Source organism: Anabas testudineus, chromosome 24, assembly GCF_900324465.2.
Source record: "Anabas testudineus chromosome 24, fAnaTes1.2, whole genome shotgun sequence".
NCBI classification, from domain to species: domain Eukaryota; kingdom Metazoa; phylum Chordata; class Actinopteri; order Anabantiformes; family Anabantidae; genus Anabas; species Anabas testudineus.
In genome coordinates this window covers 9,966,214-9,992,676 of record NC_046632.1, presented here as the reverse complement: position 1 = coordinate 9,992,676, position 26,463 = coordinate 9,966,214, and the positions used below count along the sequence as shown (strand labels likewise).

At 39.3% G+C, this 26,463-nt stretch overlaps 1 protein-coding gene across 2 annotated transcripts; it reads left to right on the top strand.

Annotated features, from left to right (window-relative positions):
• The first annotated feature begins 6,785 nt into the window (after positions 1-6,785).
• On the top strand, positions 6,786-26,281 carry LOC113149679 (potassium channel subfamily K member 2). Of its 2 annotated transcripts, none has more exons than XM_026341905.1 (7): positions 6,786-7,173; positions 8,287-8,600; positions 12,956-13,073; positions 16,748-16,908; positions 19,707-19,902; positions 21,659-21,801; positions 24,405-26,281. In XM_026341905.1, coding segments are annotated over exons 1-7 (1,290 nt in total). In that variant the 5' UTR covers positions 6,786-7,172; the 3' UTR covers positions 24,762-26,281. The 2 variants fall into 2 exon arrangements, with proteins under 2 accessions (XP_026197690.1, XP_026197689.1); XM_026341904.1 differs by having other exon boundaries at positions 8,248-8,600.
• Positions 26,282-26,463: the final 182 nt, after the last annotated feature.

Genomic DNA, 26,463 nt, shown 5'->3' with positions numbered 1-26,463 from the left:
GTTAGATGTATAATCTGAACATGAAGGTGTACAGTTTTTTTTTGTTGAGACGTATAGATGTGTGTGTTTTCAGAACATGAAATAAAATGTTCTCATACAGGAAAGAACACCGTCAGTGTTTATTACTGTGTTGCATTCAACATGGATCAACAGTCGGAGGTTATCTCCTCTCACCAGCTTGCATAATAACACCTGCGTCTGAGCATGTGTGTGTGTGTGTGTGTGTGTGTCTGTGCACAATCAGTAATATTCCTGTCTGCTCTTACCTGACTGTTCATTAACCCCCCATTGACAATGTGTGACAGAGCACTGTCTGACAGGTGACATTGGCGTCTCAGCTACTACTAAAACCTCCTGTATACAGATTTGTCCAGATCCACGTAACTAAACTCCGACCCTCTTGATGGTCTCACTAGCAGAAACGATGAAGCAGTAATGAAAGCTGTACACAAGTGGTCTGCTTGAATACGTGGACATGCATTTATTAGGAGATGTGATTTAATCACCCAATACTCAAATCAAGTGTAAACAGAGTCATGGTGTCATCCATCCATTAATTTATTCCACCAAAACACAACTTTTTAGAGATACTTATTTTAGTTCTTTCTCCATTACTCATGCTACTACTGTTATTACCAACACTTTACTTTTCAGATGAAGGTTTAAAAAAATAGCTCATAGTTTGTAAAATAAAATGCATTAAATGTCTGTGAGTTAGAAGCTCCATCAAACACTGGTTTCTTCTGTATATCTGTCTAAGTAACTGTTCAAGGTCCTTATTCTGAACAATACTAGTGGTTGTTCTAACATTTTTCTTTTATTATTACTCACACTTAAATGTTCTTTTTTATGTTTTGACCCTGACGACTACGGGCCCAAATGCATCGACATGAAGTGCTGCTGGAGTTTTGACCACTTCAGACTATTTTCATCAGTTATGCAAGAGCGTGGGAGTTTTTGTACAGTTGAATTGACCAGAAGACAAATAGACTGTAAAATAGACAAGTGGAAAGAAAAAGAGAAAGTCAAGTCTTGCATATGACCTTTGAAAATTTCTCTTCAAGCACAAATCCAGAGATAAAATGAGGATGCTTTGACTGTCATATCTCAGCTATCTAAGCCAGAAACTTTAGTTCAGCATTCATCAATCTAACAGTGAGCTTTGACGTATACTGCTACTGAACCAGAATCCAATTTGCACTAATAGTGTCTCAACTTTGCTTGAATCCAGCAGGCCCAGACAGGTCTAACAGAGTTCAGTAAAAATTTCCCCTGCAATTGCATCTGTTACAGATGGTGCATTTAAACCCATCAACCATGCAGGCCTGAGCGCTAATTGTTTTCTGTGCATGTGTTTGTCAGGAGGTGATAGTCAAATAGATGTTGAGTAATCTGATTTGAGGCAAATACTGTTGACCGTGCCCACTTTATCTCACCCAATTTCTTTGATAGTCTATCGTCTGCAATCGCACCCTCGATTGCCTGATGAATACAAAACTGTCAAGACTGTCAAGTAATTACTGCTGCAGCACAAACTGTTTGCAGGCTTCAAAAGTGCTCTGTGGGCTTTTCTACTTCAAAGCACCACAGACACCAAAGTGAGTTCATATTCTTTGTGTTCGTTTTCAGAGACCAATGCACGTGTGTGTGTGTGGCGTGTGTGTGCGTATCTGCAGGTGATTTATGAGTACATGCACACTGCTAGAGTTCATTTGGCCCATTTGTTTCTGACGGCTGATTTTTGCAAGGAGGAGATGAGAGACTGTTGTCTAATCTGAAACCAGAATTTCTTCTTTTTTTTTTTTTTTTTGGCTCTGTCACATATCACAAACCCGCGACTGGAACAACCAGGCCTGACATTTAATATGCAAAGGTGTGTTAAATGCAGCTTAATGAGGGAGAAACTTGAGACCAACATCAGCTATAGGAGCTGTTTTCACACTGGTGTTAACTGTGTATAAAATTATGAGTCATCTGCTCTCAATCCTCATCAAGCAAAAGTCTTTATGAAAACACTGGAGAAACACTGCAGCTCACTGGACTCACGGATTCTATGCAGCCTGATGGATGATGCTTCTTGTTAAAGCTATGTCCAATAAAACCTGGATCGTTTTCTGCAGACTTACTCACAAACCTTAAATGTGACACGCTAATCTGTTCGCATACTAAACACTGAGTCACTTGATTGAAGGAGAGCAACTTCACTTCCACTGAGCTTATAGCAAAAGCAATACTTAAATTTGATTACACATAACATAGGAATCTAAAAGCAATGATTTCATTTTCAGTAAAGGAGCCTGCAGGTGATAATTCTGATGATAGATCTCTGCACAAAGAGGAAAATGCAACCTCAGTAGAAAGGATTCAGGTAATGAGGTGATTCAGCAGGATTTGGGGTCGAGATGTAATTTATTTGTCAAACTTTAAGCTACTGCGTTGTTAAAATGACCTATAAAATACTCATTACACTTTCTGCATTTTGTTTGCTGATGTTGCTGGTCTTCTGTTTCTTGAACTGTTTCCAACACTGTTGCTGGCACAGTTTGACCAAGAATCTAGGAATAAATTAGCGTACAGACACAGAAAATATCAATTATTGTTATTTACCACGAGGACAGTCTGTTCAAATTAGCCACAGTAATATGATGCAAAACATTTATACTAGAGGTTTTAATAAATGAAACTCTTGTCAAACAGGTGAAATGTATTACTAAACCACTATCTGCTAATTTGCTGTGACATTAGAGGAGAGTACAGTGGTAATAGGATCCATTAATGCAACAATGTCATTGATAATAAGATTAGTGTCATGTTACAAAATCCATATGTTCCCACTGAAGGTGCTGCTCTGGTCAACAGAAACAATCAGCAAATTAGAACAAGAGATCCTGAAGCACGATGTTTACCTCACGAGGAGAGGAGGAGCTGAATGCATTCATCTCAAGCTTTCTGTCCAAAAATATCTATAAAACATAATAAAAAAGAAAAAAAAGAAAATAGTTTTCTTGAAAATACTCAAATGATTCTCCTGAGGCATTAGTTCATATGCTATCAGCTTTAAGTGGCCAGCATGTTTTTCAGAATTTGTTCTTGGAACACCATCACAGTGCATTTGAAATCAAACTCAAGATGTGAGCAAAGTCAAGACTTTCAGCTTTAATTCAAAGTGCCTGACAAAAGTGTGTCATTAACAATTCAGCCATGACATCCATTTCTATACACACACACCATCCTCATGCACATGCAAACTAATAGTGTTGTGCACCTTGTGTATTCGCATTCATTAAGTGTCTCTTGACTGCAGAGTTTGACAATGACACCTACCACCTCAACAGTGTTCTTGACATGTCTAGATATAATTTGTTTGTATTAATTGTACCCGTTTTCTTTACCACGGTAGTGTTCAATGCTTTTGCTGCCAGTTAATTCCTTCTTTTTTAAAGAATGGCCACTTCTGATCTGACCAAATGGAAATGTAACACTCAGAGGCACCTTTTATCTGCATGATTAGACCTGGAGTAATGAGGGAACAGGTCACAATCAGCTGCGTGTCAGTATTTAGTTTTTTTTTTTTGGTTTGTTTGTTTTTTTGAGTTTGCATGAAAACTCCTGAATTGTTAATACCACTCTTTTGTAAAACTCTTTGAATCAAAGCTAAAAGTCTTGACTTTGTTCACATCTTGTGTGTCTGAGCGAATGTTTCATTTTAAACTGGTGTACAGAAGACAACCCTGTATAATGGTGCTGTCTGGAAAAAAATTTAAAAACAACGGCATAGAAATAAAGTGACAGTGATAAGAACATTTTATATTTATGAATATATATATATATATATATATATGTAAGATATTTTCGAATCTTTCAATAACTTGTTCAGTGAAGTAGGGGGCAGCTAAAGATACAAAACAGCCCTGAAGCAAAGATAAACTGTTTAAGTCGGCTGAAGTGTTAATGTTAATGCTAATAAAAAAAATAGCATTAATGTCAAGAAACCTTTGTGTATATTTCCGTAGCAGAAGCCCTTTTAAACGTTTCAACACACCTGACTTGAGTGATAATGAAGCTTCTGTGAGTGACCTGACCTGTGGTGCAGCAGAGGGAAAATTCAGCCTTGCTGGTTTAATAACAGCTTGCAACACGTTGTCTACAGTGTAGAAATGATTGGTGCAAAGCTTGCCTCTGGTTTAGTATTGTTTTCTGCTTCTCGGAGACATTTCCATTTCTCTCTTGCTCTCCATCTGGCTATTGGCACTGTGGCTGACTGCACCAATATTGCACAGTTGTATAAGAGATATACACAACTAGCTGGTTTACACTGCTGAAAATCCTTTAAAACACTCCAGAGGGAATCCCTGTTTTAAATTTCCTTTTTTGAATGCTGCCTGTTACAGTACAGACACTGCAATGATGGTTTATAAAAAGTCAACACCAAAATATTTTGCACAACTATCATTAAACCAAATTCATTGCAGTTTCCAGGTAACCATAGCAACATAAGCAAAGTACCCAAACCATTAATTGAAATAATTGACTTTGGATGAAATTGAAAATATCATTGGACAAATGCTGTAAGACTCTCTACAGCTGTCTTTAGTACACACAGTGATTTGACTGTAAAGGGAATGTGAATAAAAAATAAAAGATCATAACTGGAGATTCAAATAAAATGCAAATATTACATCATCAAAAAGAATATAGAGAAAACCTTGGAAAGTAACTGCTTGTTAAATAACCATTGCAGGGTAGTCACTTGCTTCTTTCAGTGTGCTGGTCACCAGATTATTGAATTTTATAATGAGGACTTGGTTTAAGGTTAGGTCAAAGGTTAGTTTTAAGCAAGTAGCTCTCTGTAAGTCATTAAATGTCAGACATAAGTGAGTGGTGACCTGTCTAGGGTGTAACCCGCATCTCACCCAGTGGCAGCTGGGATTGACTCCAGCACCCCTGCGACCTTTAACCGGAAAAAACAGTTAAGATAATGGAATGATGGATGGATGGTTATGGTTAAGGTTAGGGTAGGTCTCCAGGAAATAAATGTAAGTCAATGTACAGTCCCCACGATGGATGAAACCAAATGTGTGTATATTTGTGTGTGTACACCAAGACCAACAGCTGCACAAGTCTCTCGGTAACTCATGCAAATGCAATCAATATTGTGGACACATCTGCACACAGTGACCCTCAAGGAGATGAACAGTGCCTGATAATCAAATTACTCAAAGTCCCTGTCAGTCTTGGTGAGGTAAACAATGTATTTGTGTGGTCACACCTGCAGGCCAAGGTGAATAATAAGTCACATCATGGTCATAAACCATACAGACTGTGTAACTAATTTATATGAATTCAATTAACGCACTGACAACTGCAACACTCCCAGGAGCCCGACTCAGTCACTGACAAGCTGGCTGTTGTTGGGATGTGAGTTGTGGGTTCGTGATAATCATTGGTCCAGCAAGGAAGAAGCTCCATCTGTTCTCTCTCAAAAGCCATTGAAACAGACAGTTAATATAAAAAGCACAGTTAATAGACAGCCTCTATGCAATTATGGAAAGTCAATAAAACACTGCAACAAATGTAATGTGATTGTTGTTTTTAAGTGAATACTCTCTGTACTTAGATGCATCTGTTAATGTGCCAATGAGCCAGACACTCTCCATGGTGGCTGACACCTTGGAGACATCTTGGTTCTTGGACACTTTTTGCACAACGCCTGCGTAAACTCCTCTGAGCTGTAGGATCGAGGTAGGTGGAACCATCAGGATCATAACATAAATCTTTTCTGCTATGTCTGCTTAAAAAAATAACATTTTGCACATACAGAGAAAGAAAACAATACACTCAGGTGTTTGAGCAGCTTTAGATTTCCTAGCCCTGAGCCCGGTGCACATCCTGACTGTAAGTAACTGCCAAAGATTTAACGTAAGGATTTATTTTCAGTCAAACAACAATAAGGTGTATTGTTTGCATGAAAGTGTGTGAACCTTTTAGAATTGTCTCTGTTTCTGTATAATGTAACCAGATGTTTGTGCTAACCTTCATAAGCCGTACCCAAGCTAACAACTGAGACAATTGAGACATGTATTGATTTATTTATTATGTAAAATGATCTAATCTTCAATATTTAGCCTTGAAGTGCTGCTGTATGTATTCCCAGGTCACCAGAGGTCATGTTTTACTGGATCATGATATGGTACAGCGTGGACATCAACAAGAAAACACATCTGTTTATTTCCATGAGTCAAGAGTCTCCTAACCTTATTTTAAGTCATTCCCTTGCCTAAACCCAACCATGTTGTAGTGTTGCCAAACCTAACCAGACCTTCACTATAGCACTGTTACTAGCTTGCAATCCGGATACTACAATATTAGATTCTCATGAAATACTGCATGAAACTTTAAAAAACGTTGAGTAAATAAACAAACTAAGACTATGACTATGAACCTATTTACCTTTCACTGAATCTAGACTGATGGATTATTTTAAATTGTAATAATGTCACTAAAATAAACATGCATAAAAATGTCTCCTCATGGAAAATCAAGCTGACATATTCCACTTGTGGATGATGACTACATGTCTAATGTATTTGAAGCCCAGTGGAAACTCATTTCTCTGACATATCTTTGTTTTGGGTTAAAGCCCTTTTCGCATGCTCCTCTCAAATGCGAGTGTGAGAGCAACTTTTCTCTTGATTAGAGAAAGGTATTGTGCAGCATGGGACGCCTCTCATCAGCCAGTAGCTCCACTCTCTCCTCTGTGCAGCAGGAGCGCGCACATCGTTCACTCCGGAGGAGCGGGAGTGCAGCGCAGCACACCCAGTGCCACAAGTACCTCCTCTTATCCGGGCGATCCAAACCCTTCTGCGTCTTTCCACAATGTCTCCAAACACCTGGGTGGATTTCACGAAAGCAATTTGCTTCATTTGCTTCTTGCGCGCTTCGTCTTAGCGCGTCCTTCGCTTGGAACGAGATGTCCTGGATGGATTTTCCTCGGAGATTGTGAAGTGGAGGGAGACGCAGCTCGCTGAAACCATGTGGAGAGCCGCCACGTCCCTTGGTGGGAGCACCGGAGGCAAAAAGCTACCGCAATAGGAAAGCTGCACTGGCTCTTTTTGTTGGGGGGGGGGAAATATCCTTCGATGAGGAAACAAAAAGAGAAGAGATGGTAGAGAAGTAAGTGCGTAAATAACTAGTTAAAATTAAACTAGAATGATGGAAACATGACTAATATTGTTCTGTCTCTTGCACCAAATTGTTCACATGTAAACTCGTCTCTTTATGCTTTAATGTAACCTTTCATGTGAGGCTTTATTTTCATTGAGAAAAAACTTTCACTGTGACAGAAATAACGAAAATACGCATCACAGGTATGGTATTCAACAAATGGTCGGACCAGGTACAGAAACAGAACAGAAACATCACCTAATTCCACATCTATTTAAAGGTTTATTTCACATGGTTTCACCTTACTATGGAGTCCCTACATAGGTAGTTTACTGTAAAACACTGGCTCCCAGCGTCTCATGGGGTGGTTATGTAATTGCATCTAATTGAGAAAGCGGGTTGTGACAAAGAGCGTTTAATTTTTAATGAGCTTCAGGCATTGCGCTCAATTTTGTGTGTTCGTTTGTATAACAGGCACCTAAAAGCAACAAGATTCATAATTATATTACAGTCCAGTAGGAAAACATGTATGCAGGCTGGTACATTGTGCCATCATTTTAGGCAGAATGGGTCATGTTTACTGTATGTTACTGCAGGATGATCCATGACATGGATACTGAATTGAAAAACTTCCCATCTGAATTCTCTGTTGTAAGGGAGTCTGGACCCAGGCAGGTGCAGCTGATGCTGAATGAAAATAGATGTACCTGCTGCATCTCAGTAAAGCTTGTGGATTGGTGCTGTTCTGTTGTTTTTTGTGGAAAGACATTAAATAAAAGTATAAGGATTGAAATTAGCTGCAGGTAAAGACACAGGAAGGGACACACAAAGTTCACGAGTCAAAATTCTGAGGTATGCCACTTGAAGTTGATAACCTAGTGCTCTGCGAAGCAGCAATAGGAACTGTACTGATAAAATAATGGAGAGGAAAAACTCCCTTTAAAAGAAGAACCAGGCTCAGGGTGGGAGGCCATCTGCCTCGACCGGTTTGAGGTCGAACAATGAAAATAACTGTTAGCTCCAATCTTAATCTGGAATTGTATGAACTCTGCATGTTGTAATCTAGTCATGTTTATGCTGTAGATTGCTGTAGATCCACATTAAGCATTTCCATGCTTGCAGTGGCCGCACCTGACCTTCTTGACCCAAAGTCTGCCGCCCACAACTCCAAACCTCGCCTGTCCTTCTCAGCCAAACCAGTGGTGCTGAACACTCCAGAGGATGATTGTGACACCCGGCCGACTGTCATGAGGTGGAAAACTGTGTCAGCCATCTTCTTCCTGGTGGTGCTTTACCTCATTATTGGGGCAACAGTGTTCAGAGCCCTGGAGCAGCCTCATGAGAGTTTCCAGAAACTGGCCATTCTTGCAGAAAAGCTGGATTTCTTGGCCACGCACGCCTGTGTAAATTCCACTGAGCTGGAGGATCTGATCAAGGTATGTGGAAGCGTCAGCATCATATTAATTATTCAGCTCTTTTCTTTTCTGCAGGACCCAATTATGCTTGACAGCACCTTTTCAAATATTCCACACTATAGTTCATACAGTATTTACTATTAATCCTGTCTTTTAAAAGCAATGCTGGTACAAGGATGCATTATTGTACCACTCCAAACTTGTCAAATTTGATGAGAGACCTTTTCCCTTGGGAAATCTAGTTGCTGTAGTGGAGTGATTTCTCTCTCACCTCTAATTTTGGTCTTTAACTGAACCACTTCCCTGATTATTTAATAGCACCTAAAGTGCCCCACGATGCCAAACTTTCCACTTAGCCCACTCTCAGATACAAATAATGTAATAACTTAAATTAATAACAATGCAAAGATGATTGCTAATAGTTGTTTTCCACAGTGTCCAATTATTCTATACTGTACTGTAGCTGTATGCGATAGTTTATCAGATGTAATCTTCAACAAAACAATGAGGCAAGTATCTCAACATGTTTTAACAACTTCCTTGGTATGACAACATGCTGTGTAATCTTGAATAACAAGTCTCACTGAATATTTCCAACCATGTTTGCTTCATGCTAAAGACAAAATAAATAAAAGAGAAAGAGCTGAAGTAAATGCAAGATACCTATATAGATTTTCTGTCAACTATCCTTCTTCTGGGTTTGAGATACAGCTGCATGAGAAGGTAAAACAGCAATATATGCTTCTTCAGACTGGAGAGTTTTTAGTTGTTGTTATTTGATACATTTTCTAGTTGAGTAGTGGAGTTAAAGGCTATTTTACCATGTTATTTGTGGAACTGTTGTCCACTGAGTTGGCATTCAGTGGCATTTGCAGTTCATGCAGGCTCTGACCATATTAATCCCGACCCAAACTGACGAGGATTTCTTATGGAATAATGTGCAGTGCCCAGCCACTGAATGTGAATGAGACTGTTTTTGATTAAAAGGTGCTGATACCAGATGGCAGTTTGAGATGCTGTGATAATTTTTCAAACGTGTGCTTTCTAGCCTGAAATCATTATTTGTTGGATCTAGTGTTGCATAATCGTCTCTTGCTCTGGACAAAGGAACTGAGAGAGCTCCCACGTCTATGCTTAACTGTGATCTTCTTCTTAAAGCGTACTTCAACTACATGATGTAGTGTTATTCAGAGCGTGTTAATGCTTAAAATGTCTTCTTATTAGCACATTTTCTGATTTTTGGTTACTCTTGGCAGCCTGTTGGTTGCCACAGCATGGACACCGTAATTGCTTTTGTTGCTTTCACCACTGTTAAAATCGTGACTTGTTAGAGATCAGTTGGATTGAAGGCAGTAGAAATAATGGAAGCAGCTTCTGATATTTTTAAATTATGAAAGTACAGCACAGCTTTAAAAAACTCTCATTTGTAGTAGCTATCGCATAGATTGCAATGACCTTATGTAAATTATTTCATTTTTGGTTTCTAATGTGTAAACCACTTTTCACTTATCCATACTAGATCACTATATACTTACAGTATTACAGTTGCACAATGTTAGCATGCTTACTACAGAGGTTGGCAGAATACACTGCACACGTTCCAGTTACATCATTGTAACCCACGCTGTCTGGCCTGGCCTGACAGCAGCCTAGCGTTGTGCTGTTGTAAACACAGCGTGCACTACAGTCTTGCAGAGAACACAAACACGAGCGGGGCTTAGGCGAATATGGCACTTTGTTGCAGATGCTCCTGACCCGCAGACCACACAGCTCGGACCGTCAGTCAATGACTCCAGAAGTGTTTTAGGCAACCATTTGTCTTCTGATGATTTATTGGCTCACAGCTTCGAGACAAGTGTCCCCCACTCACTTTTAATTAATTATGTATACAAACACACACACACACACACAAATCTATGTACAGTATGTGGGCTCCCACTGATCATAGGCCAGTCAGCAGAGGTTTGAGGAGAGATGTGCTCTCAAAGGAAGTAATTAAAAAGTGAGTGATGTCTAAAAACCAAAATGATTTCGATCTCTCTTGACGATTTAGCTCAGCTTAGAAACAGCCAGGGTGTTCTTCACATTATCCTGTCTAATCATTTCCCATGGCCATTGTTAGTTTGCATACAGCTGAGTGCCAAAGCAGTGAATTAATACAGCTGCTTTGGACGGGAAACAAAGGGGCTCACTGAGCCTGTCTTATTGTGTGATTTGCAAAATTATGTTTTTAGAGGCACAGTAGATGCAGGTTTCTCTTTGAACCTTCTCCTTTGTTATATTTGGAAATAATTAGAGATGGAACTGAAAAATAAACCTTTGTACATTATGTTTATTGACTTGAATATACTTCTATATGCACATTGAATTGAAAGTTTTTTATTAAGATATGGTGTTGATCAAATATCAGGCTTCTATTTTATCAGGCTGTTTTAGAGAGAATAATGTTTGTTTAGCCAGTCAGATCCAAATGAGTATAGCAAGAGTGATCTGGCCAAGATGACCATGTGTCAGATAGTAATATCTGAAACTGTCTTCATCCAGTGCCAGCTGGAGTTGGTGGTTATGGTTAATAAATTGATGATGGGTAGCAACAAGTCTGTGACTGGATGCATGAACATTGTACTTACAACAGGTCCATCCACCACCCACCTTCTACACCATTACTCTCCACCTCCCTACGTTCCTGTAGTGCCACTTCATCATCATGAGCTCCTGTCAGTCCTCCTTCTGACCCTTAATGTCACTCTAACTATTTGTCATTACATTAGTTAGTTTTCCATCTATTTCAAATCCATTATTCATCCATTTCATCTCTTACATACTTAATTTTTCACTGCCTCAGCATGATCAACAGGCGTAGGTTAATGAAAGCAAAAGCTTTCACTATGGATGATGAATCATACTGTAACTGTCAACAGCCTGACTTTGCAGTGACCCTTAACTGTGTGTGCATGGGTTAGATTTAGAAAACGCTGACAGTGCTACTTCAGGGGAAATAAGGGAAGTGTTATATACTGTACATTGTAAATGTAGCATTTTGTCCTGTGTTTCCTAAGCTTTATTTATTTATTATTATTATTATACATAATATACTTTATATGGCATTAATATTACTACTTTTCTTTTTACTCTGAAGTGACAAAAATCCCATTTATACATATGGGATTAAAAGCTACATCCACTGTGTAGCAGTGCATGCTGTTCCCTATGGCCTGAACTCTTTTCTCTTTTGTCTCAGTAATTATTCTGTACCTTGATGAGCTATTTAGACCAGGAAACCATTTGTGGACAGTGTTAGCCAGACTCAGTTTTAACAACCTGGTGAGATCAAATTATCCAGCACGCAAAGGTACTGGACAGTCTCTGCCCTGGTATGCAGTTTACAATGACAGTGGGAGATTTAATTCCCAAAGTTCATAAAGTGTTTTAAAAAATTGCAGACAAAAGTATTTAATTCTATCTAGTGAAGGAAAGTTTTGCTCAGTTTTGGCTATCTGTGAAAGTTAGGGCTTCTCATTTCTTTAATAACCATGTCAGTAGACAAATCGTGTGGCCAAGTAAAAGATGCTAATCTGTTTCAGAAGGGTCAAATTATTGACATGTATTAAACAACGAAAACATATAAGGACAAACTACTAACATTGGGTTAGGAACTGTCCAATGGAAGAAGATCATGTGGTCTGTTGAGTCCAGATTTACCCTGTTCCAGAGTGATGAAGAGAAGTGGGTGAAGTGAAGCACCCATCATGCCTTGTGCCTACCGTATGAGCCTGTGGGGGCAGTGCTATGATCTGGGGTTGCTGCAGTTGGTGAGGTCACCATACAAAACTCCATGTATGTATGCTGAGTTTCTTTAGTATTTTCTTGCTATGGTCTAATTGGACAATGCTGTTTAGGGAAGAGTTTAAAGAACAGTCAAGTCTGTCAAGAGACCAGTCCAATATTAGAAAATATGAGTTTATATGGGTCAGACTCTTTATTCTGTGTGGCTCCGAGCTTCACAGTTAATTTGTCTATGTTTAGGTGAATTGTGGGTGTGAAAAGCCAACACTCTTGTCTCTTGTCTCCTGTCAGGAGAGTACCTCCCTGAGTGGGAAAACATGCTGCAGTTTCCTGTGCATCTAGCTTGTGTCTAAAGGGCTTGTCACATTGAGCTAAGATGTTAGACTCATGTCACACATAGTGTCCTCCCTCATATTCGCTCTCGTGATCACCTGGACAAGACTAATCAGCACTGTACAGACCCAGCTGTCTTATATTTCTATTCTACTGCAGTATCAATCAAACATCTGTGGCCTTGTGTGGCTTACTGTTGAAGAGCAGTATGTTCTAACTTCTTCTCTTTATTTTTTTTTTTTCAACTTTCCCTCTAGCAAGTGGTTTCAGCAGTCCGAGCAGGTGTGAACCCTTCAGGAAATTCCTCCAATCAGACGAGCCTCTGGGACCTGAGTTCCTCCTTTTTCTTTGCTGGAACGGTTATCACCACTATAGGTAAGAAGAGGTTTTTTCTTCTCACACTCCCTCATCTTTGCAGCTGCTTCTAACAAAACACCACTGTGAAGAGAGTTTATATGCATTCTTTAAAATTCTGCAACATTTTTGGTTGAATAGCAACATAGCAAAGTGCTTTTTAAGCACAGTCCATTTTCCATTGTTCTGTATGCACAAAGCTGGCAGGAGCACAATACAATTACAATGACCACCTCGGCATGAAGGCGCTTGCACAGCAAAATTACAATTACTGAACCTCGGTATGCATCATCTCTTTTTCCATATTGTGCTTTATTGAACCAGGATTGGACTTTGACTACTAGTAATTAATTTGCAAAGGTTTGTTGGTCACACTCACATAAACCCCAAGTTTGCATTTAATAAAGTCTGTTGTAAGTCTCAACACCAAAACTAACTAACTAGACTTGCAAGTATATCTGATGCAGCTTGAAATCAAAGGCTTACTCGCTGACAAGATAATTCGATAGTCATTGATTCCTTTTGAATGACATTGTGCTTGTTTGGTCCTAGTTAGTTAGTTACAGTAGTGTATCATCATCAAAATCATCATCAAGGAACTGTACCCTGTCTCAGAGACTCTAGCACACTAGCATTTTCCATCATCGTTTTAACACCATCACTCTCTGTGTGTCACCTGCAGCTGTAAGAGCTTACTGACCAGGAACAGCTCACTCTCTCTCTCTCTCTCACACACTCACAGCTTGTCTGACAGCTCATCTGGCTCCTCCAAGCGGACCTTGACAGATCAGTACATCTGTTCAGCGAGCTGCTGTATTTCAGATCTCTGAACATCCTGTCAGAGCTCATCATCCAATCAGGAAAAACCAGTTGATTTGTAATGACACAGTTTGGCTCTCTGGTTGGAAAATTAGTGCACTTGTGTATCAGATGAAGTTGTGTAGTTGTGTAATTTCTTTAAACATTACATTTTGGGATGAAATTGTACAAGTTGGACAAGCTTGTGCTTCTACGTCTGCTCGTCAGAAAAATCAACTGGCCAAAGCAACAACACACATACACAAATAAAAGCTATCTGACTGGGCTCCATTTTACATCTCCAGAATCCAGTCAAAGCTATTTCTTCAGGCACAACATGATACAGCATTACAATAACTAGATTTTTCCCTCTGCTTGGAAAATATTTGCATCAGATGAAAGCAATCATGTGTTGGGAGGGTATAAAAGCTGCACTGTGGGTTTTCCATTTCTGTTTTTACTAGAAATTAGACATTATCATGTCTCGCTGTTGTGGTGATGTAGTCACAAAAGTTACAAACTGGCAGAGTTATGTTTGCTAAGGCAGAGAGAAAGAGTTGATTTTACTTTTTACAGTATGTTGCAAAGTGTAGATGCACAAAAATGATCTACTTTTACAAGCAGCACTAATGCTGCTGTCGGTGTAAACAGGAAATGCTCTTTCTCTTTTTCAGTGAGTGACCAACCCATCAAACACAGTATATATATAGTAGTGGAAGGACAACAGTTCTGCAGACATGAGTCACTTGATTCTGCTTGATTCAGCCAGAGGTGGATGAGAAAAAAAAAAAAAATCTATATCCACAGATTGATTCGTTCATGCAGAGATATTTAATTGGATGTGCAGTATAGGAGCCAAGCACCCCCCCACCCACCCACCTCCACACACACTTCCTTTCATCTAATACATACTATATCCAGGAAATGAACTGAAATAACTCCTATATCAGTTACCTCTCCTTCCTCCTTCCTCTACTCTCCTGGGAATAAAAGAGGAGCAGCAGTGATTGATCTCACAACATTTCCATCGGGAATTATTTAGTTAAGACTCTCCAGCTTTTTCAAGCAGATCTCCTTGTCCTTGGACTATGTTATAACTAATAAAAAGTTTTAACATTTCATGTGATGTACAATAACAGAGTTACATTGATTTTTAAATGTGAAATCCATCCAGAACAAAATACTAATATGTGTAATTACAGCATCTTACCATACCATAGTAACATGAGTGAGACTGACGAAGTGACTCAGTTAAATGTCTTGTTGTTTTTCCATCTTCGCATTACTCAGTGAGTTCAGAATGCAGTAATTAAACTTTTATTGTTCACTGCAATTGCATTCGCTCCTAACAACTAAACAAACTATGACACTTTACTACATATGACCATAATACACTATAATACAGCGTGTCAGTCCTGAATTAGGTGATTTGGGCCTTATTCTGACTAATAGCTTTATCCATTTCAAGACTTTAGCTTCTTATAAAGTGGGAAACTTAAAGTAATTTATTATTTATACAGTCAATGTTGTAGTCAAGTGTGAAACTAATTGAACTCCATATTGCTATTTAACTGAATTTGGTGTTTAACAGATGGAGAATTTAAAAAAGTCAAACTTACTTTTTGGACTAATATAATATGCCCTGAATATATGCTTGAATCTATATGATTTTTTACTTTTACTTTGGGCATGCATGTTACACATAGTCAGGGAACCAAAACTTAAGGTGAACACATGTTAGTTGGTAGTAAAAGGTTTCAGTGTGGCCACTTCCTCAAGCTTGGCCAGAACAGGGCAGGTGAAGCAGATCCTTAAAGACAGGAGCTCAAACAAGCCTTTTAAAGGCCAGAGAAGCAGTTGCATAGAGAGGTGTTTTATAACATGTTCGAGATGTGTTATAAATAATCTGGCATCCCGTCTCCCATTGAACCAATCATGAAACTACTGATTGACAGTTTGTTTCACATTTAGTGTCATCCGATCCCAATGTGAGACTGGAGAGTCATTATTAGACCCCCCGCAGGTTTTATCCTGAGACAAACTGCAGTAATAAAGAAAGGGCGGATGCAATTTATAATGCAGACGCAAAGTGAAACATTACATAATGAAAAGTAGACGTTGTTGGATGTAACGCAGATAACGCAGGGGTTACAGGTTTTTGTTCCTCAGGATGTGAACTCCTATAAGTCCCCAATCTACTTTAGTTGCACATGATAATAGGTTTGTAGAGAAGATGAAAGGCAGTGAATCAGTAATGGACTCACATTTATGTGTTTTTTATTGTGAATGTACATATGAAAGCATACGCACATGGTACAGTATGCCTGCTTTTTACTGTTCCTTTCTCCCTTTTTTACAATTTTTCTTTTTTTTGTGTGTGAGTATAAACTTCCTCCTCTCATTAATGAAATATTTCAAAACTATTCTGTTGCATCTGTGTGTAGTCATGTCATAACACAGTCAAGCTTTGTTAAAAGGTTTCATGTTTAATAAGTTCTAAGTTTAGTTCAAGCTGATTCGACTTCTGCTAGACTTGATGAAAAGATGCTGAACACTACTAAGATATAGTACCTGCATATGCTGCTGACAACAAGTACATGTATCTCATATCTGGTGGATGCAGACCACAATTCTCAGGACTATCTTATGGTCTTAAGGTGTGCTTTGTAAAGCAAACAAAGCACAAGCAATATTACAACAAGATAAATGAATTAGGTAATGCTTTAGGTGACATCTAAACCCTGCACTAGATCTGACAGGAATTACAAATGCCTTGTTCATAATTTTGGGCAGTGACATACATATTGCTACACTACCGTATTATATTGCAGCTCCACTAGTATTTAGGATAAATGTTGTTTAGGTAATCGTTTCTCTCTGTGTCTCTTTGCGTTCAGGATTTGGGAACATCTCTCCTCACACAGAAGGAGGACGGATCTTCTGTATAATTTATGCTCTTCTGGGGATTCCCCTCTTTGGATTCTTACTGGCTGGTGTCGGGGACCAGTTGGGGACCATTTTTGGAAAGGGCATTGCCAAAGTGGAGAAGATGATTGTGGTGAGCTCCCTCTTTTGTCCTCGTCCTTTGTTTGCATGAGCTTATTTTTGTCTGGGAATCATTTGCACCTTCTTAGATGTTTACCTGTGCGCAATGAGCTGTTTTAATTTGACACACGCAACTGACACATATGACAAGTTAATTATCCAAGCAGTGTAAAGGCAGTTGTGGAACTAAATTGCTGGTTTTGTTGTGCCGGGGTTACATTTGCATTGTAAATAGCTCTAAACACTAGAGGAGAAGATTCGCATTGAAATGTACAGGGTTTGTTTGACTTGTTTGCCTCAGATTTCAGCAGTGAGTAACTGTCTGTGTAGAAAAGGTATGCGGTTTGTGGGTTGCCATGTCAACAGACCTCTTGACAGCAAAATAAAATGCAGACGGTTTGTTTAAGTATTGAAAGCTTCACATCCAGAAATGAGAGTTATTTTGGGGAAATATTTGAGTATAAAATCCTATTTCTACTGAACTCACCAAGAAGCTGTTTATTGTTTGTGGCAGTGGAATGAACTAACAGCACACTAATCAATTTATCAGTCTGAAATAATGAAGGCAGACTTATTTACAACATTGACTTCTATTAATAACATATGCAAATCTTTTGTATTGTCTCTAAAATTAGACGTCTGATCTGAACATGGAATACAATGCTACTATCTATTTAAACTAACTTTTTAAACCCTGATACACATGAGCACAAAAACTCAAAAGCAAAAATTCCAAAATTGCAGTTCTCAGCAAGAAAGGTTAGAACCAGTTTGAACATCTTTTATTTTTCAGTGTAAAAAGCTCTATCTGCTTTTCTTCACTGGCCCTTTACCAGCAACACATCTGCTGTTTACAAACTGCATAACATGTCAGCTGCACTGTGCAGGTAATTGATCACTTTTTCTGGAAGAGTATTAAACAGTCACAAAAATAATAGTTCCCTATAGATGTGATATGTGATACAAGGTTCAGAAATTTTTAAAAAGAGAAACAGAGAAGGAAACGCTGTAGATGCTAAAAGTGGGAAATGTATAAACTAAGTGATGTACTGATCACAATGAACCCGTTCAGACTTTTCATGGTGCATGACTTGTAGTAACTGAGGTGTAGTCATATTTACACACTTGTGATTTTCAGAGTCAGAGGCTAAAATATATGGTGCAATAACAAAACTGTTCCCCTAAACACAGATTACTTGCTCCAAAATTGCTGATTGTCTCCAGGTCCAGGTCTCCATTGAGCTGCTCCAAAAGGAGGGCAGGGTTCACCACATAGGAAACATCAGACTGAACAGTCATCATTATCTAAATATCTCTGGATACAAGTGCTGAGATGTGTTTCACCTAGGTGCCATAAGTATTTTTTGTACTTCAAGTTAATTTTGTCACGTTGTTTGATGTTTTTTAGGATGTTTACAAGAACTGAAAAAATACCACTGTGTATCTTCTAATGTGAGTTTTATATTTTCTAACCACCCACTTGAGTGCCTGTAACTGGATTTTATGTGCCACACTTCCTCGATGGATGTGGGCACACACTTCTTCTTAGTGTTTCGTGTTGGAAGTGTTGCAAGAGCTTTAAATGTCCTTTAAGGCTATAACAAAAAACCACTAAAACTGTGTCGGACTTTAATACAAGAAACTAAATTTTTGTATAAAAGGAAGGAAACGAATTCCTAGAAATATCAAAGACTTGGCAGCAACTGAGTAAATCATGATTTTGATTCATTGTTGGCTCTGTGGCTTCTCTCCCTGAGGAGGGGGAGAGGGTTTGGCAGCTCGAACAATGGAAATAATTGAACTATAGGAGGTGCTGACGTCACTGGTGAGCAGTGAAGATGCTGAGTGAAAAACCACCTCAGCTTCATTGGTCCCTTTGTAATAATTAATGTTTAGTCCTCAGCTAATTTCATCCTGTAGGTCTCTGTAAACACTACTGTACTGTACTCCACCACTAGCGAGGACACATCACATTAGAGATTCAGTGATATCTGAGGTCTGTCTGTTCTTTGTGCTTCCCCTCAGAGGCATTATGCTCTGGGCTTACATAACTGGAAGGGAAAAGGGCACGAAACACATGGAACCAGCTGAAAGCGTGGTCACCTCAAATGGAAAGGGAGCAGAGAAAACAGCAGCAAACTAAAAGACCTCTAATGTGCTAAAACTGGGATGCAAAGAAGGAACTGCACGGTTCACATCAACCTAAAATTCTCACACATTCTGTACAGTTGATGGCACAGTCTGGAGCTGTAATGAATCCATTAGGATATCTGCTGCTCAGACTGCATGTTAAGTATTGCCATTGATATTATAGCACACTTGAGGCCCATCGAGTTTTGCACCACCCCTCCTCAGGCCGACTGAGCGTGCTATCTGACAAGAGGAAAAATTGTGTCGCGGTAACTTGGCAGTCTGACGTTTGTTAATGTATTCCTACAGGGAGGTAGAAGGAAGTGACTCATCAGAGTCTGAAAAACAAAAGCCTGTGGGAAATAGGCAGGCAAGTGTTAATTTCCTCTGCAGACATTTGAGGAATGGTCGTGTGCTACAACTTTATGCACTAAACTGTGTTTGAATTATACTTGGATTAACGATGTCTGCACTGCTGAGCATCAAAATGCTTGGTAAGAAAGAATGCTGTTCATTAAGAGTCACACTAATTGTTTGCATTTATATCTTTAGCACTCATCTGTTCCCCTGCTCTGCTGCCTCTCTCTCTCTCGGATTAATTAAAAAGTTTATTCTCTGCATCTGAAATTTGTCTCTATCTCTCTTTTCTTTCTTTTCTTTTTTTTTATCATCCCACTACAGAAGTGGAAAGTCAGCCAGACAAAGATCCGTGTCATCTCCACGCTGCTCTTCATCCTGTTCGGGTGCCTCATTTTCGTGGCCCTGCCAGCCGTTATCTTCAAGCACATCGAAGGCTGGAGCACACTGGAGTCCATCTACTTTGTCGTCATTACTCTCACCACGATCGGCTTTGGAGACTTCGTAGCCGGTGAAAAAGGTCACTTGGTTTTGTTTGTCACCTAGTTTAGTATCGGTTTGTTTATAGTTATATAGCTAGCTATTTCGCAGACCAGTCCGATTCTTATGAAGCTTTGACATTCTGTGATGTACTAGGTCTTCAGAAGTATGTTAATAGCACATTAAAGCTCACTGATCAACACATCATATGTCGACTGTTCAATCCAGATACTGAAATTTCTGAAAACTTTAAAAATATAATTACTTATGGATGGTTGCATGTGGAAGATGATTTCTTAGCTGGAAGCAGTTGCCAAGCAACCAGAGGACACTCCAACAAGTCACCATGGACTGTTCAGATTAAACTATCAAGTAATAATGGGGTATCAAGTGCAGTTTAGAGGTGTAATTTGTCTCTTTTGTACAGAGAGAGACCAGCTAATTCCCATTGATACCAGTCTTTATGGTAAGCTAAGCTAACCAACTCATGGTAGCTCCATATGGAGCGTACAGAATGGAAAGCAGTGTCAGTCTTCTATTTAAACTTTTAAAAAATATTGATATCTTGCAAATCATTAAACTACTGTATACCTTTAATAATTACATTCTGATGTTTGAATTATTTCAAACCCTCAATATAATATCTAAAGAATGAGTATGCATGTGTATGTGAGCGAGAAAAAGCAAGAGGGACAGCAGGACAGGAACTGTGCATGTGTGCATGTGCAAGCAGGTGGTATTAGCTTGATTTAACCTGCTGCACAGACAACAAGAGAGAAGCAGATGGGAGAAATCACAAACACTTAGCCGCTAGATTAAATTTCCCTGAGCAGGGTTAATGATTATAGATTAGATTTCACCACCTGTGCCAACACCAGTGGCTACAGTAAATTAATCAACCTGGACTGCTCTTAGTTAAACTGGTGCTGTAATGGGTGGTTATCCAAGTGCACGGTGAGCAGGCTGCTCACGCTGCTTCATTCCAGTTGGGCTCATGTAACTCTAGGTGCATATCATGCTGGGATTCAAGTTGGTATTTAAAAGTCCTGAGCACAATGTTTGCTCATGACTTGACTGAGATTTTTAGGGTAATGCAGAGAAAGTGGACGCAGCTCATGTAAAGTACTAAATCAGACATATTACAGATATATTTACATATTTAAAAAAAAAACAATACCTAGTCTTTAGTTTTCATTTCCACATATCATCTTTATTCATTACTGTGTGTCAAACAAACTTAAGTTCAGACATGTTAACTAAACAAAATATCTTGAGCCATGAAAGCTCATGTTCTACAACGCTGAGCCAGAAAATGTGACAAACCCACAGTTTAAATATATAGTGGATGACAATACAATATTGCATCATACTGTATTGTATTATTTTACTAAGAATAAACCAATGGGTTTACAACAGAAGATAACAACCCCTTAACATGTTGTTCTATACATAACATAAATATATATGAAAATTTTATTCTATACTCTCACTTTCTGCCCCTCTATATATTGAGATATCCTGAAAAAATAATCCTACATAGAACTGAGTCAAAAGCCCAGTGGCAATTAAAGGCAAAACCTCAGCAGTGAGCAACGACTACCCTCTAAAATGGAAAGACCAGGGCTCATTAAATGATGCAAGTATGAAAGTTAAAGACCCATTTCACTCAGCTGAGTTCACTGACTGCATCAGACCTTCTTACACTAACATCAGTCCCCTCAAAAGGACACAGTTTGGTAACTCAGGATGATGTAACACACTTGTAAAACCCACTTGTTTTGTCTTTGTTTCTGCAGGTGGGTCAGAGAGTCCAGAGTATCTGGTCTACTATAAGCCTGTGGTTTGGTTCTGGATCCTTGTAGGCCTGGCGTACTTTGCAGCTGTGCTGAGTATGATTGGAGACTGGTTTCGGGTGATCTCCAAGAAAACTAAAGAGGAGGTACGTGATGCTGGGCTGTGAGTTATGTCACACTAGAGATGGTGCAAGTGGGAGATAAGAAACCCTTTTACAGAAGGTGATGAGGATGTCAGCAGGCAGAGAATAACGGCTTGTAGCTTTTTAATGTTCACTAGCTGCAGCTCATTTATTGATCAAAATACAAAAGAAGAAAGGTTTGTTGTTCCCGGTCAATCTGACAAAATGATGATTAAGGTGCTTATCACATAAAACGCGTTTTTAAAAAGATAAGGACAGAGCCTCAAAGTCTCACACACTGGAAACCCAAGTTTGTGTTTGGTACTGTCCCTGCTGTAAGGATGCTAAAGATAACAATTCCTCAGTAGTACAGTGTAATTAGCATAAAGCCCTTGTAAAAATGTAAATGCTAAAATTCTCCTGTGAAATTAACTCTCCAGTTTCTCTCAAAGCATTACTTGAAGCACAGTACTAAAAAAATCAGTAATGAAAGGTGGTAAAACCAGAGGTTGTCCCTGTATAAAACATGGTGGCGAGATTTAATAATGTAGAACCCTCCTTTGTCCACATTGTATTTTGGTAATGAAAATTCTTTAAAAATGTATAATTCATCATATCAGCAGTCATGAGCCTGGATTTGTGAGGATCATATGCTCACTTGTAATTCTGCCTTGTCAACTTGAATTCTGTCTTTTCCGCTTGTCTTTGTGGTCCTGCACGTGATGCTGTAAATGTCACAAACAGCACAGACTCTCAGACGGTCTTTAAAGTAGCCTTTAAAGCAGCACTGTATGAAGCAGTCAAACAAATCAGACGTTAACAGGAAACATGAACGTGTTTAAAATATATCTTTCTTTGTATTTAAAGAGAACGTGCTGCTGCTGCTTTTTGCAGAACCCTACACACCTTATCATCAGCCTAACTAGCCACACATATAAGATTGTAGGTGGAGGAACATTTGCAGTAAGGTCACAGACATGGTCACATCCATCCTCTCACGGCGACAGAGTAATACCTCGCGGTGTTTCCCAGTTCATGATTCAAGCCATAAATCTGAAATGATGAATCTCCATCCTGAATTTTTGTGCTATTTACTAAGGAGTAAATAGCATCCAGTACAAGAGCTGGATTAAATATTTGGTATGTTTCCAGTGGCTGCTAATGACTAATGGGATACACTGCTGTTGTTGCACTTTCATTTTTTAAATGTAGTAAAAGGATGGACAGAGCCACACGTCCACGTCCACACTCAGCAAAAGTCGCTGCGCTAATCATCCACAGGCTGGTGTTACTTCTTTATTCCATATAACATTAAAAAGGAGGCGGCTGTGTGGCAGTAGGAGTTCTTCCACAGGCATAATTAGAAGTACAGCTGTGGAGGCTGGGAGCTCTACAGAGAATTAAATTACTGAAAAAGAAGGTCTCTGTGGGAGGCAGGGGTTTTGGAAGAGGGGGATAAGGACATGCGAGCAGGCAAAGTGAGAAGAAGGAGGAGACAGCACATAGTTAAGTGTTTGTGCTCTGCTGTGTGAGCATCTAATGTGCGCACACATACAGACACGCACCATGAATTTTAACTGAAGTGCTCAGAACTCTGTTTTACCCGTCGGAGCCTAATAAATAAGTAAACAGCTTGTAGAAAGAGGCCTAATGTATTATGAAGGTGAGATCGATGATGCAGTAGCTCTTCTCCCCTCAGTTGACTATGAAGGATCCCAAACAAACTCTCCATGCCAAACAGATACGCAGTATAGCGTCTAGGAAAGCTGCACTAAAGCTGCATGCAGCTGTGTAGAACATTAAGGGAATCTGAACTCAAACCTGCTTCTAAAATCACATCTAATTCCCAAATATACATACAAACATACAACAGATAAGCTTCTTGTGACAATGCATATAGTTCCAAAATAACAACACTACAAATATGTAATTATTCCTAATTAACTCAAGAGCAGGTTTTAAAACACATCTCCCTCATTACATCAGTTGCAGAACCGTTCTCCTCAGGTACTCACTCCATTTGCAGTTGACTTCTACGACGGATAAACATTTGCTGCAAATACCAGATAAAGGTGAAAACTGTTGAACAGTAGTTTCAACAGACTAATGGACGTGACATTTATGTTATGATAAGTGCATTAATTACTGTTCAGCAGTTTACATTTAGTTGGTCACTTCCAGTAACCCAGACTGTCTGACACCGATGAATACACCACATCCAAGTAGAGACACAGCTTTTGTGAATCTGTGAAAGTTCATTATTTAACATTTTAAAGCCATGAAAAGGCCACGATGTATTTTCAGTTTCTATACATCATACAAGCATAACAACAATTCACTCACAAATGCCGTGCAGGGCTCCAAGGCCTCAGATGCCTGGCTGTAAAACCCTGTGCTTACAGGATAACAATTTAAAAGGAGCATACATTTAAGTCCTTGATCTGGGTTCTGTATGCTTTACATTATATTTACAGTCCACTCCAGTTTTCTATTACCAGGCTGATATTTGTTTATGATTTCAGTATTTCTGCTTCCTCAGCATGCACAGTGAATCAACACATATTTTAGCTGCAGGTGTAAATTTGCCTGACCACCTGCAGGTATTAATGTTCAGTCTGACCCTGCAGGTCGGGGAGTTTCGGGCTCATGCCGCCGAGTGGACAGCGAACGTGTCAGCAGAGTTCAAGGAGACCCGGCGGCGACTCAGCGTCGACATCTATGACAAGTTCCAGCGAGCTGCATCCATCAAGCGCAAACTATCATCTGAGCTGGGTATTAACGCGTCCATCAACCAGGAAATGACCCCTGGCAAGAGAACGCTGTCGGCCAACCTGTTTGAGGACAGAGAGGCCTACCCCAACTTGACTCTCTCTCTGTCCCCTGTACCGGGGACCCTGGCTAGGAATGGCAGCCTATACCTGAACGGCCTCAGTCCAGACTATGCTGACCGGCGGGAGATCGCTGTTATTGAAAATCTAAAATGAGGAGTAGCATGAAAATAGGAACTGGGTGTAGATTATGAAACATATCTGGTAGCAGACAGATAAACACTTGTGCTTATTGACTTATCAATGATAAGGTACCCATCCACAGTCATTAAGGCAGTGGCCGAAGTTCTTGAGGGCGGCTTAAACATCGATAAATCATCAAGCTCTGTGCTTTCGTGTGTGTTCAACACACACAAAAACATCCAGTGTGATAGCTCGCGGGTTTCACTCATTCTGTGAAGGAGTTCCCACTTCATTACGTCTGTGCCAACACGATCGACAGCTGTGCTAAATGAGAAAAACGCTTCAAACTGAAACACATGATTGTATCAGAGGTGTGAATTTAACAAACGTCTCTCGGGAGCAGAAAGGAAAGGAAAGCCCACATCGAGGTAGCAACCATCTCTTCTTCTTCACATATGTCCACAAACATGCCTGTAAACACTGGAAAAAATAGCATTCATCCAACTTAGCAATAGATGCATCAGTGCTTGTTTTCCTGTGGAATTTCCAGAGGCCTTCCTGAAATCTGCATCAGATAAAGCGAATCCTCACTGCTAAAAACACTGCGTCATCAACAATGAACTGGTTTTCAATGTGATGGCACTCCTGTGCTAACACAAAGGAATGTGGCTTCTTCTTACAGTATTAATTCATATGCACTGTATTCACTTGTCAGTCTTTTCCCTCACTAAAGAGACAAATGTTGACATTTTTGTTCCTTCGTGACTGACATTCAGCTTTTTCACACTAAGGAATAATCCACATGTGCCTTAATGACCCACAATATACATGTGAGGATGGTGATGCATGAACGGCTGTCCACTCGTACGTGTTATATGTGAGCACAGCAGTACTAAAGACAGAGGTATTCTGGACAACACAAAATGAAGAGGAGACACATGGAAAAAGACATTAGATGTTTAAGATGAGCCGAACCAATGGGATAATGTCACCTTCTTGTCTACCAGTGCATTTTTGGTATATACTACCACCCTTGATGTGCTGAGGTACTTACTGTACAGTACAGTAACCACATAGTGCCAGGCTCACTGATAAAAACCCATTCTCCCTTATACCAAAGTAACAATCCTGCTTTTCTGACAGAGGAAACAGGGAGAGGCCTTCAGTCTGATCAAAGGATCAGGAGTGCTTTTGTGTTACGTCTAAATGCCATCCTGCAGGTTTCTAAAAAAATTGTACCCTGTTTTTTAAATGAGACTGGAACACAGAGCTCGGTTCATCTACTTTATGTTTATCCCTCAATCTAAGGAATGTGAGGTGCTTTAACAATGAAAGTTCTGCGGATGAGAAGCATCTTTACTTAACTGCTCTGCATGATGAAGGAGTTGGAAGAAGACGAGATCCATTATGTCTTGCCAGTACTGAATGTACATCATTAAAAATGTATAGTACTTCTGTTGTACAGACAATAGAGGTATCACTGCAATGACTCATTTATTAAGACTTTAAAGGTCTGTAAATTGTGTCAGAAATAAAATGATCAATTTATTTTAGATCCTTGATGTTTAATATATATTTAATTTTTCAATTTGATCAATCAGATTTTTTAATTCAGGGTCATTCTGAGGGGTGGTTTGTTGTTGGTGCCATTATGCAAAGTTTTTAAGTTTCCAGTCTTCTATTCAATTTCTAATCCATACATTTATTATTTCAGTTTGTAGCATTACAAAAACAC

Excerpts from the sequence above, each read along its gene's own strand:
- LOC113149679 (XM_026341904.1), top strand. The coding sequence starts at position 8,277 with ATGCTTGCAGTGGCCGCACCTGACCTTCTTGACCCAAAGTCTGCCGCC. Across the intron at positions 13,074-16,747 it reads AACGGTTATCACCACTATAG|GATTTGGGAACATCTCTCCT; the intron begins GTAAGAAGAGGT and ends CTTTGCGTTCAG. Across the intron at positions 21,802-24,404 it reads CCAAGAAAACTAAAGAGGAG|GTCGGGGAGTTTCGGGCTCA; the intron begins GTACGTGATGCT and ends CTGACCCTGCAG.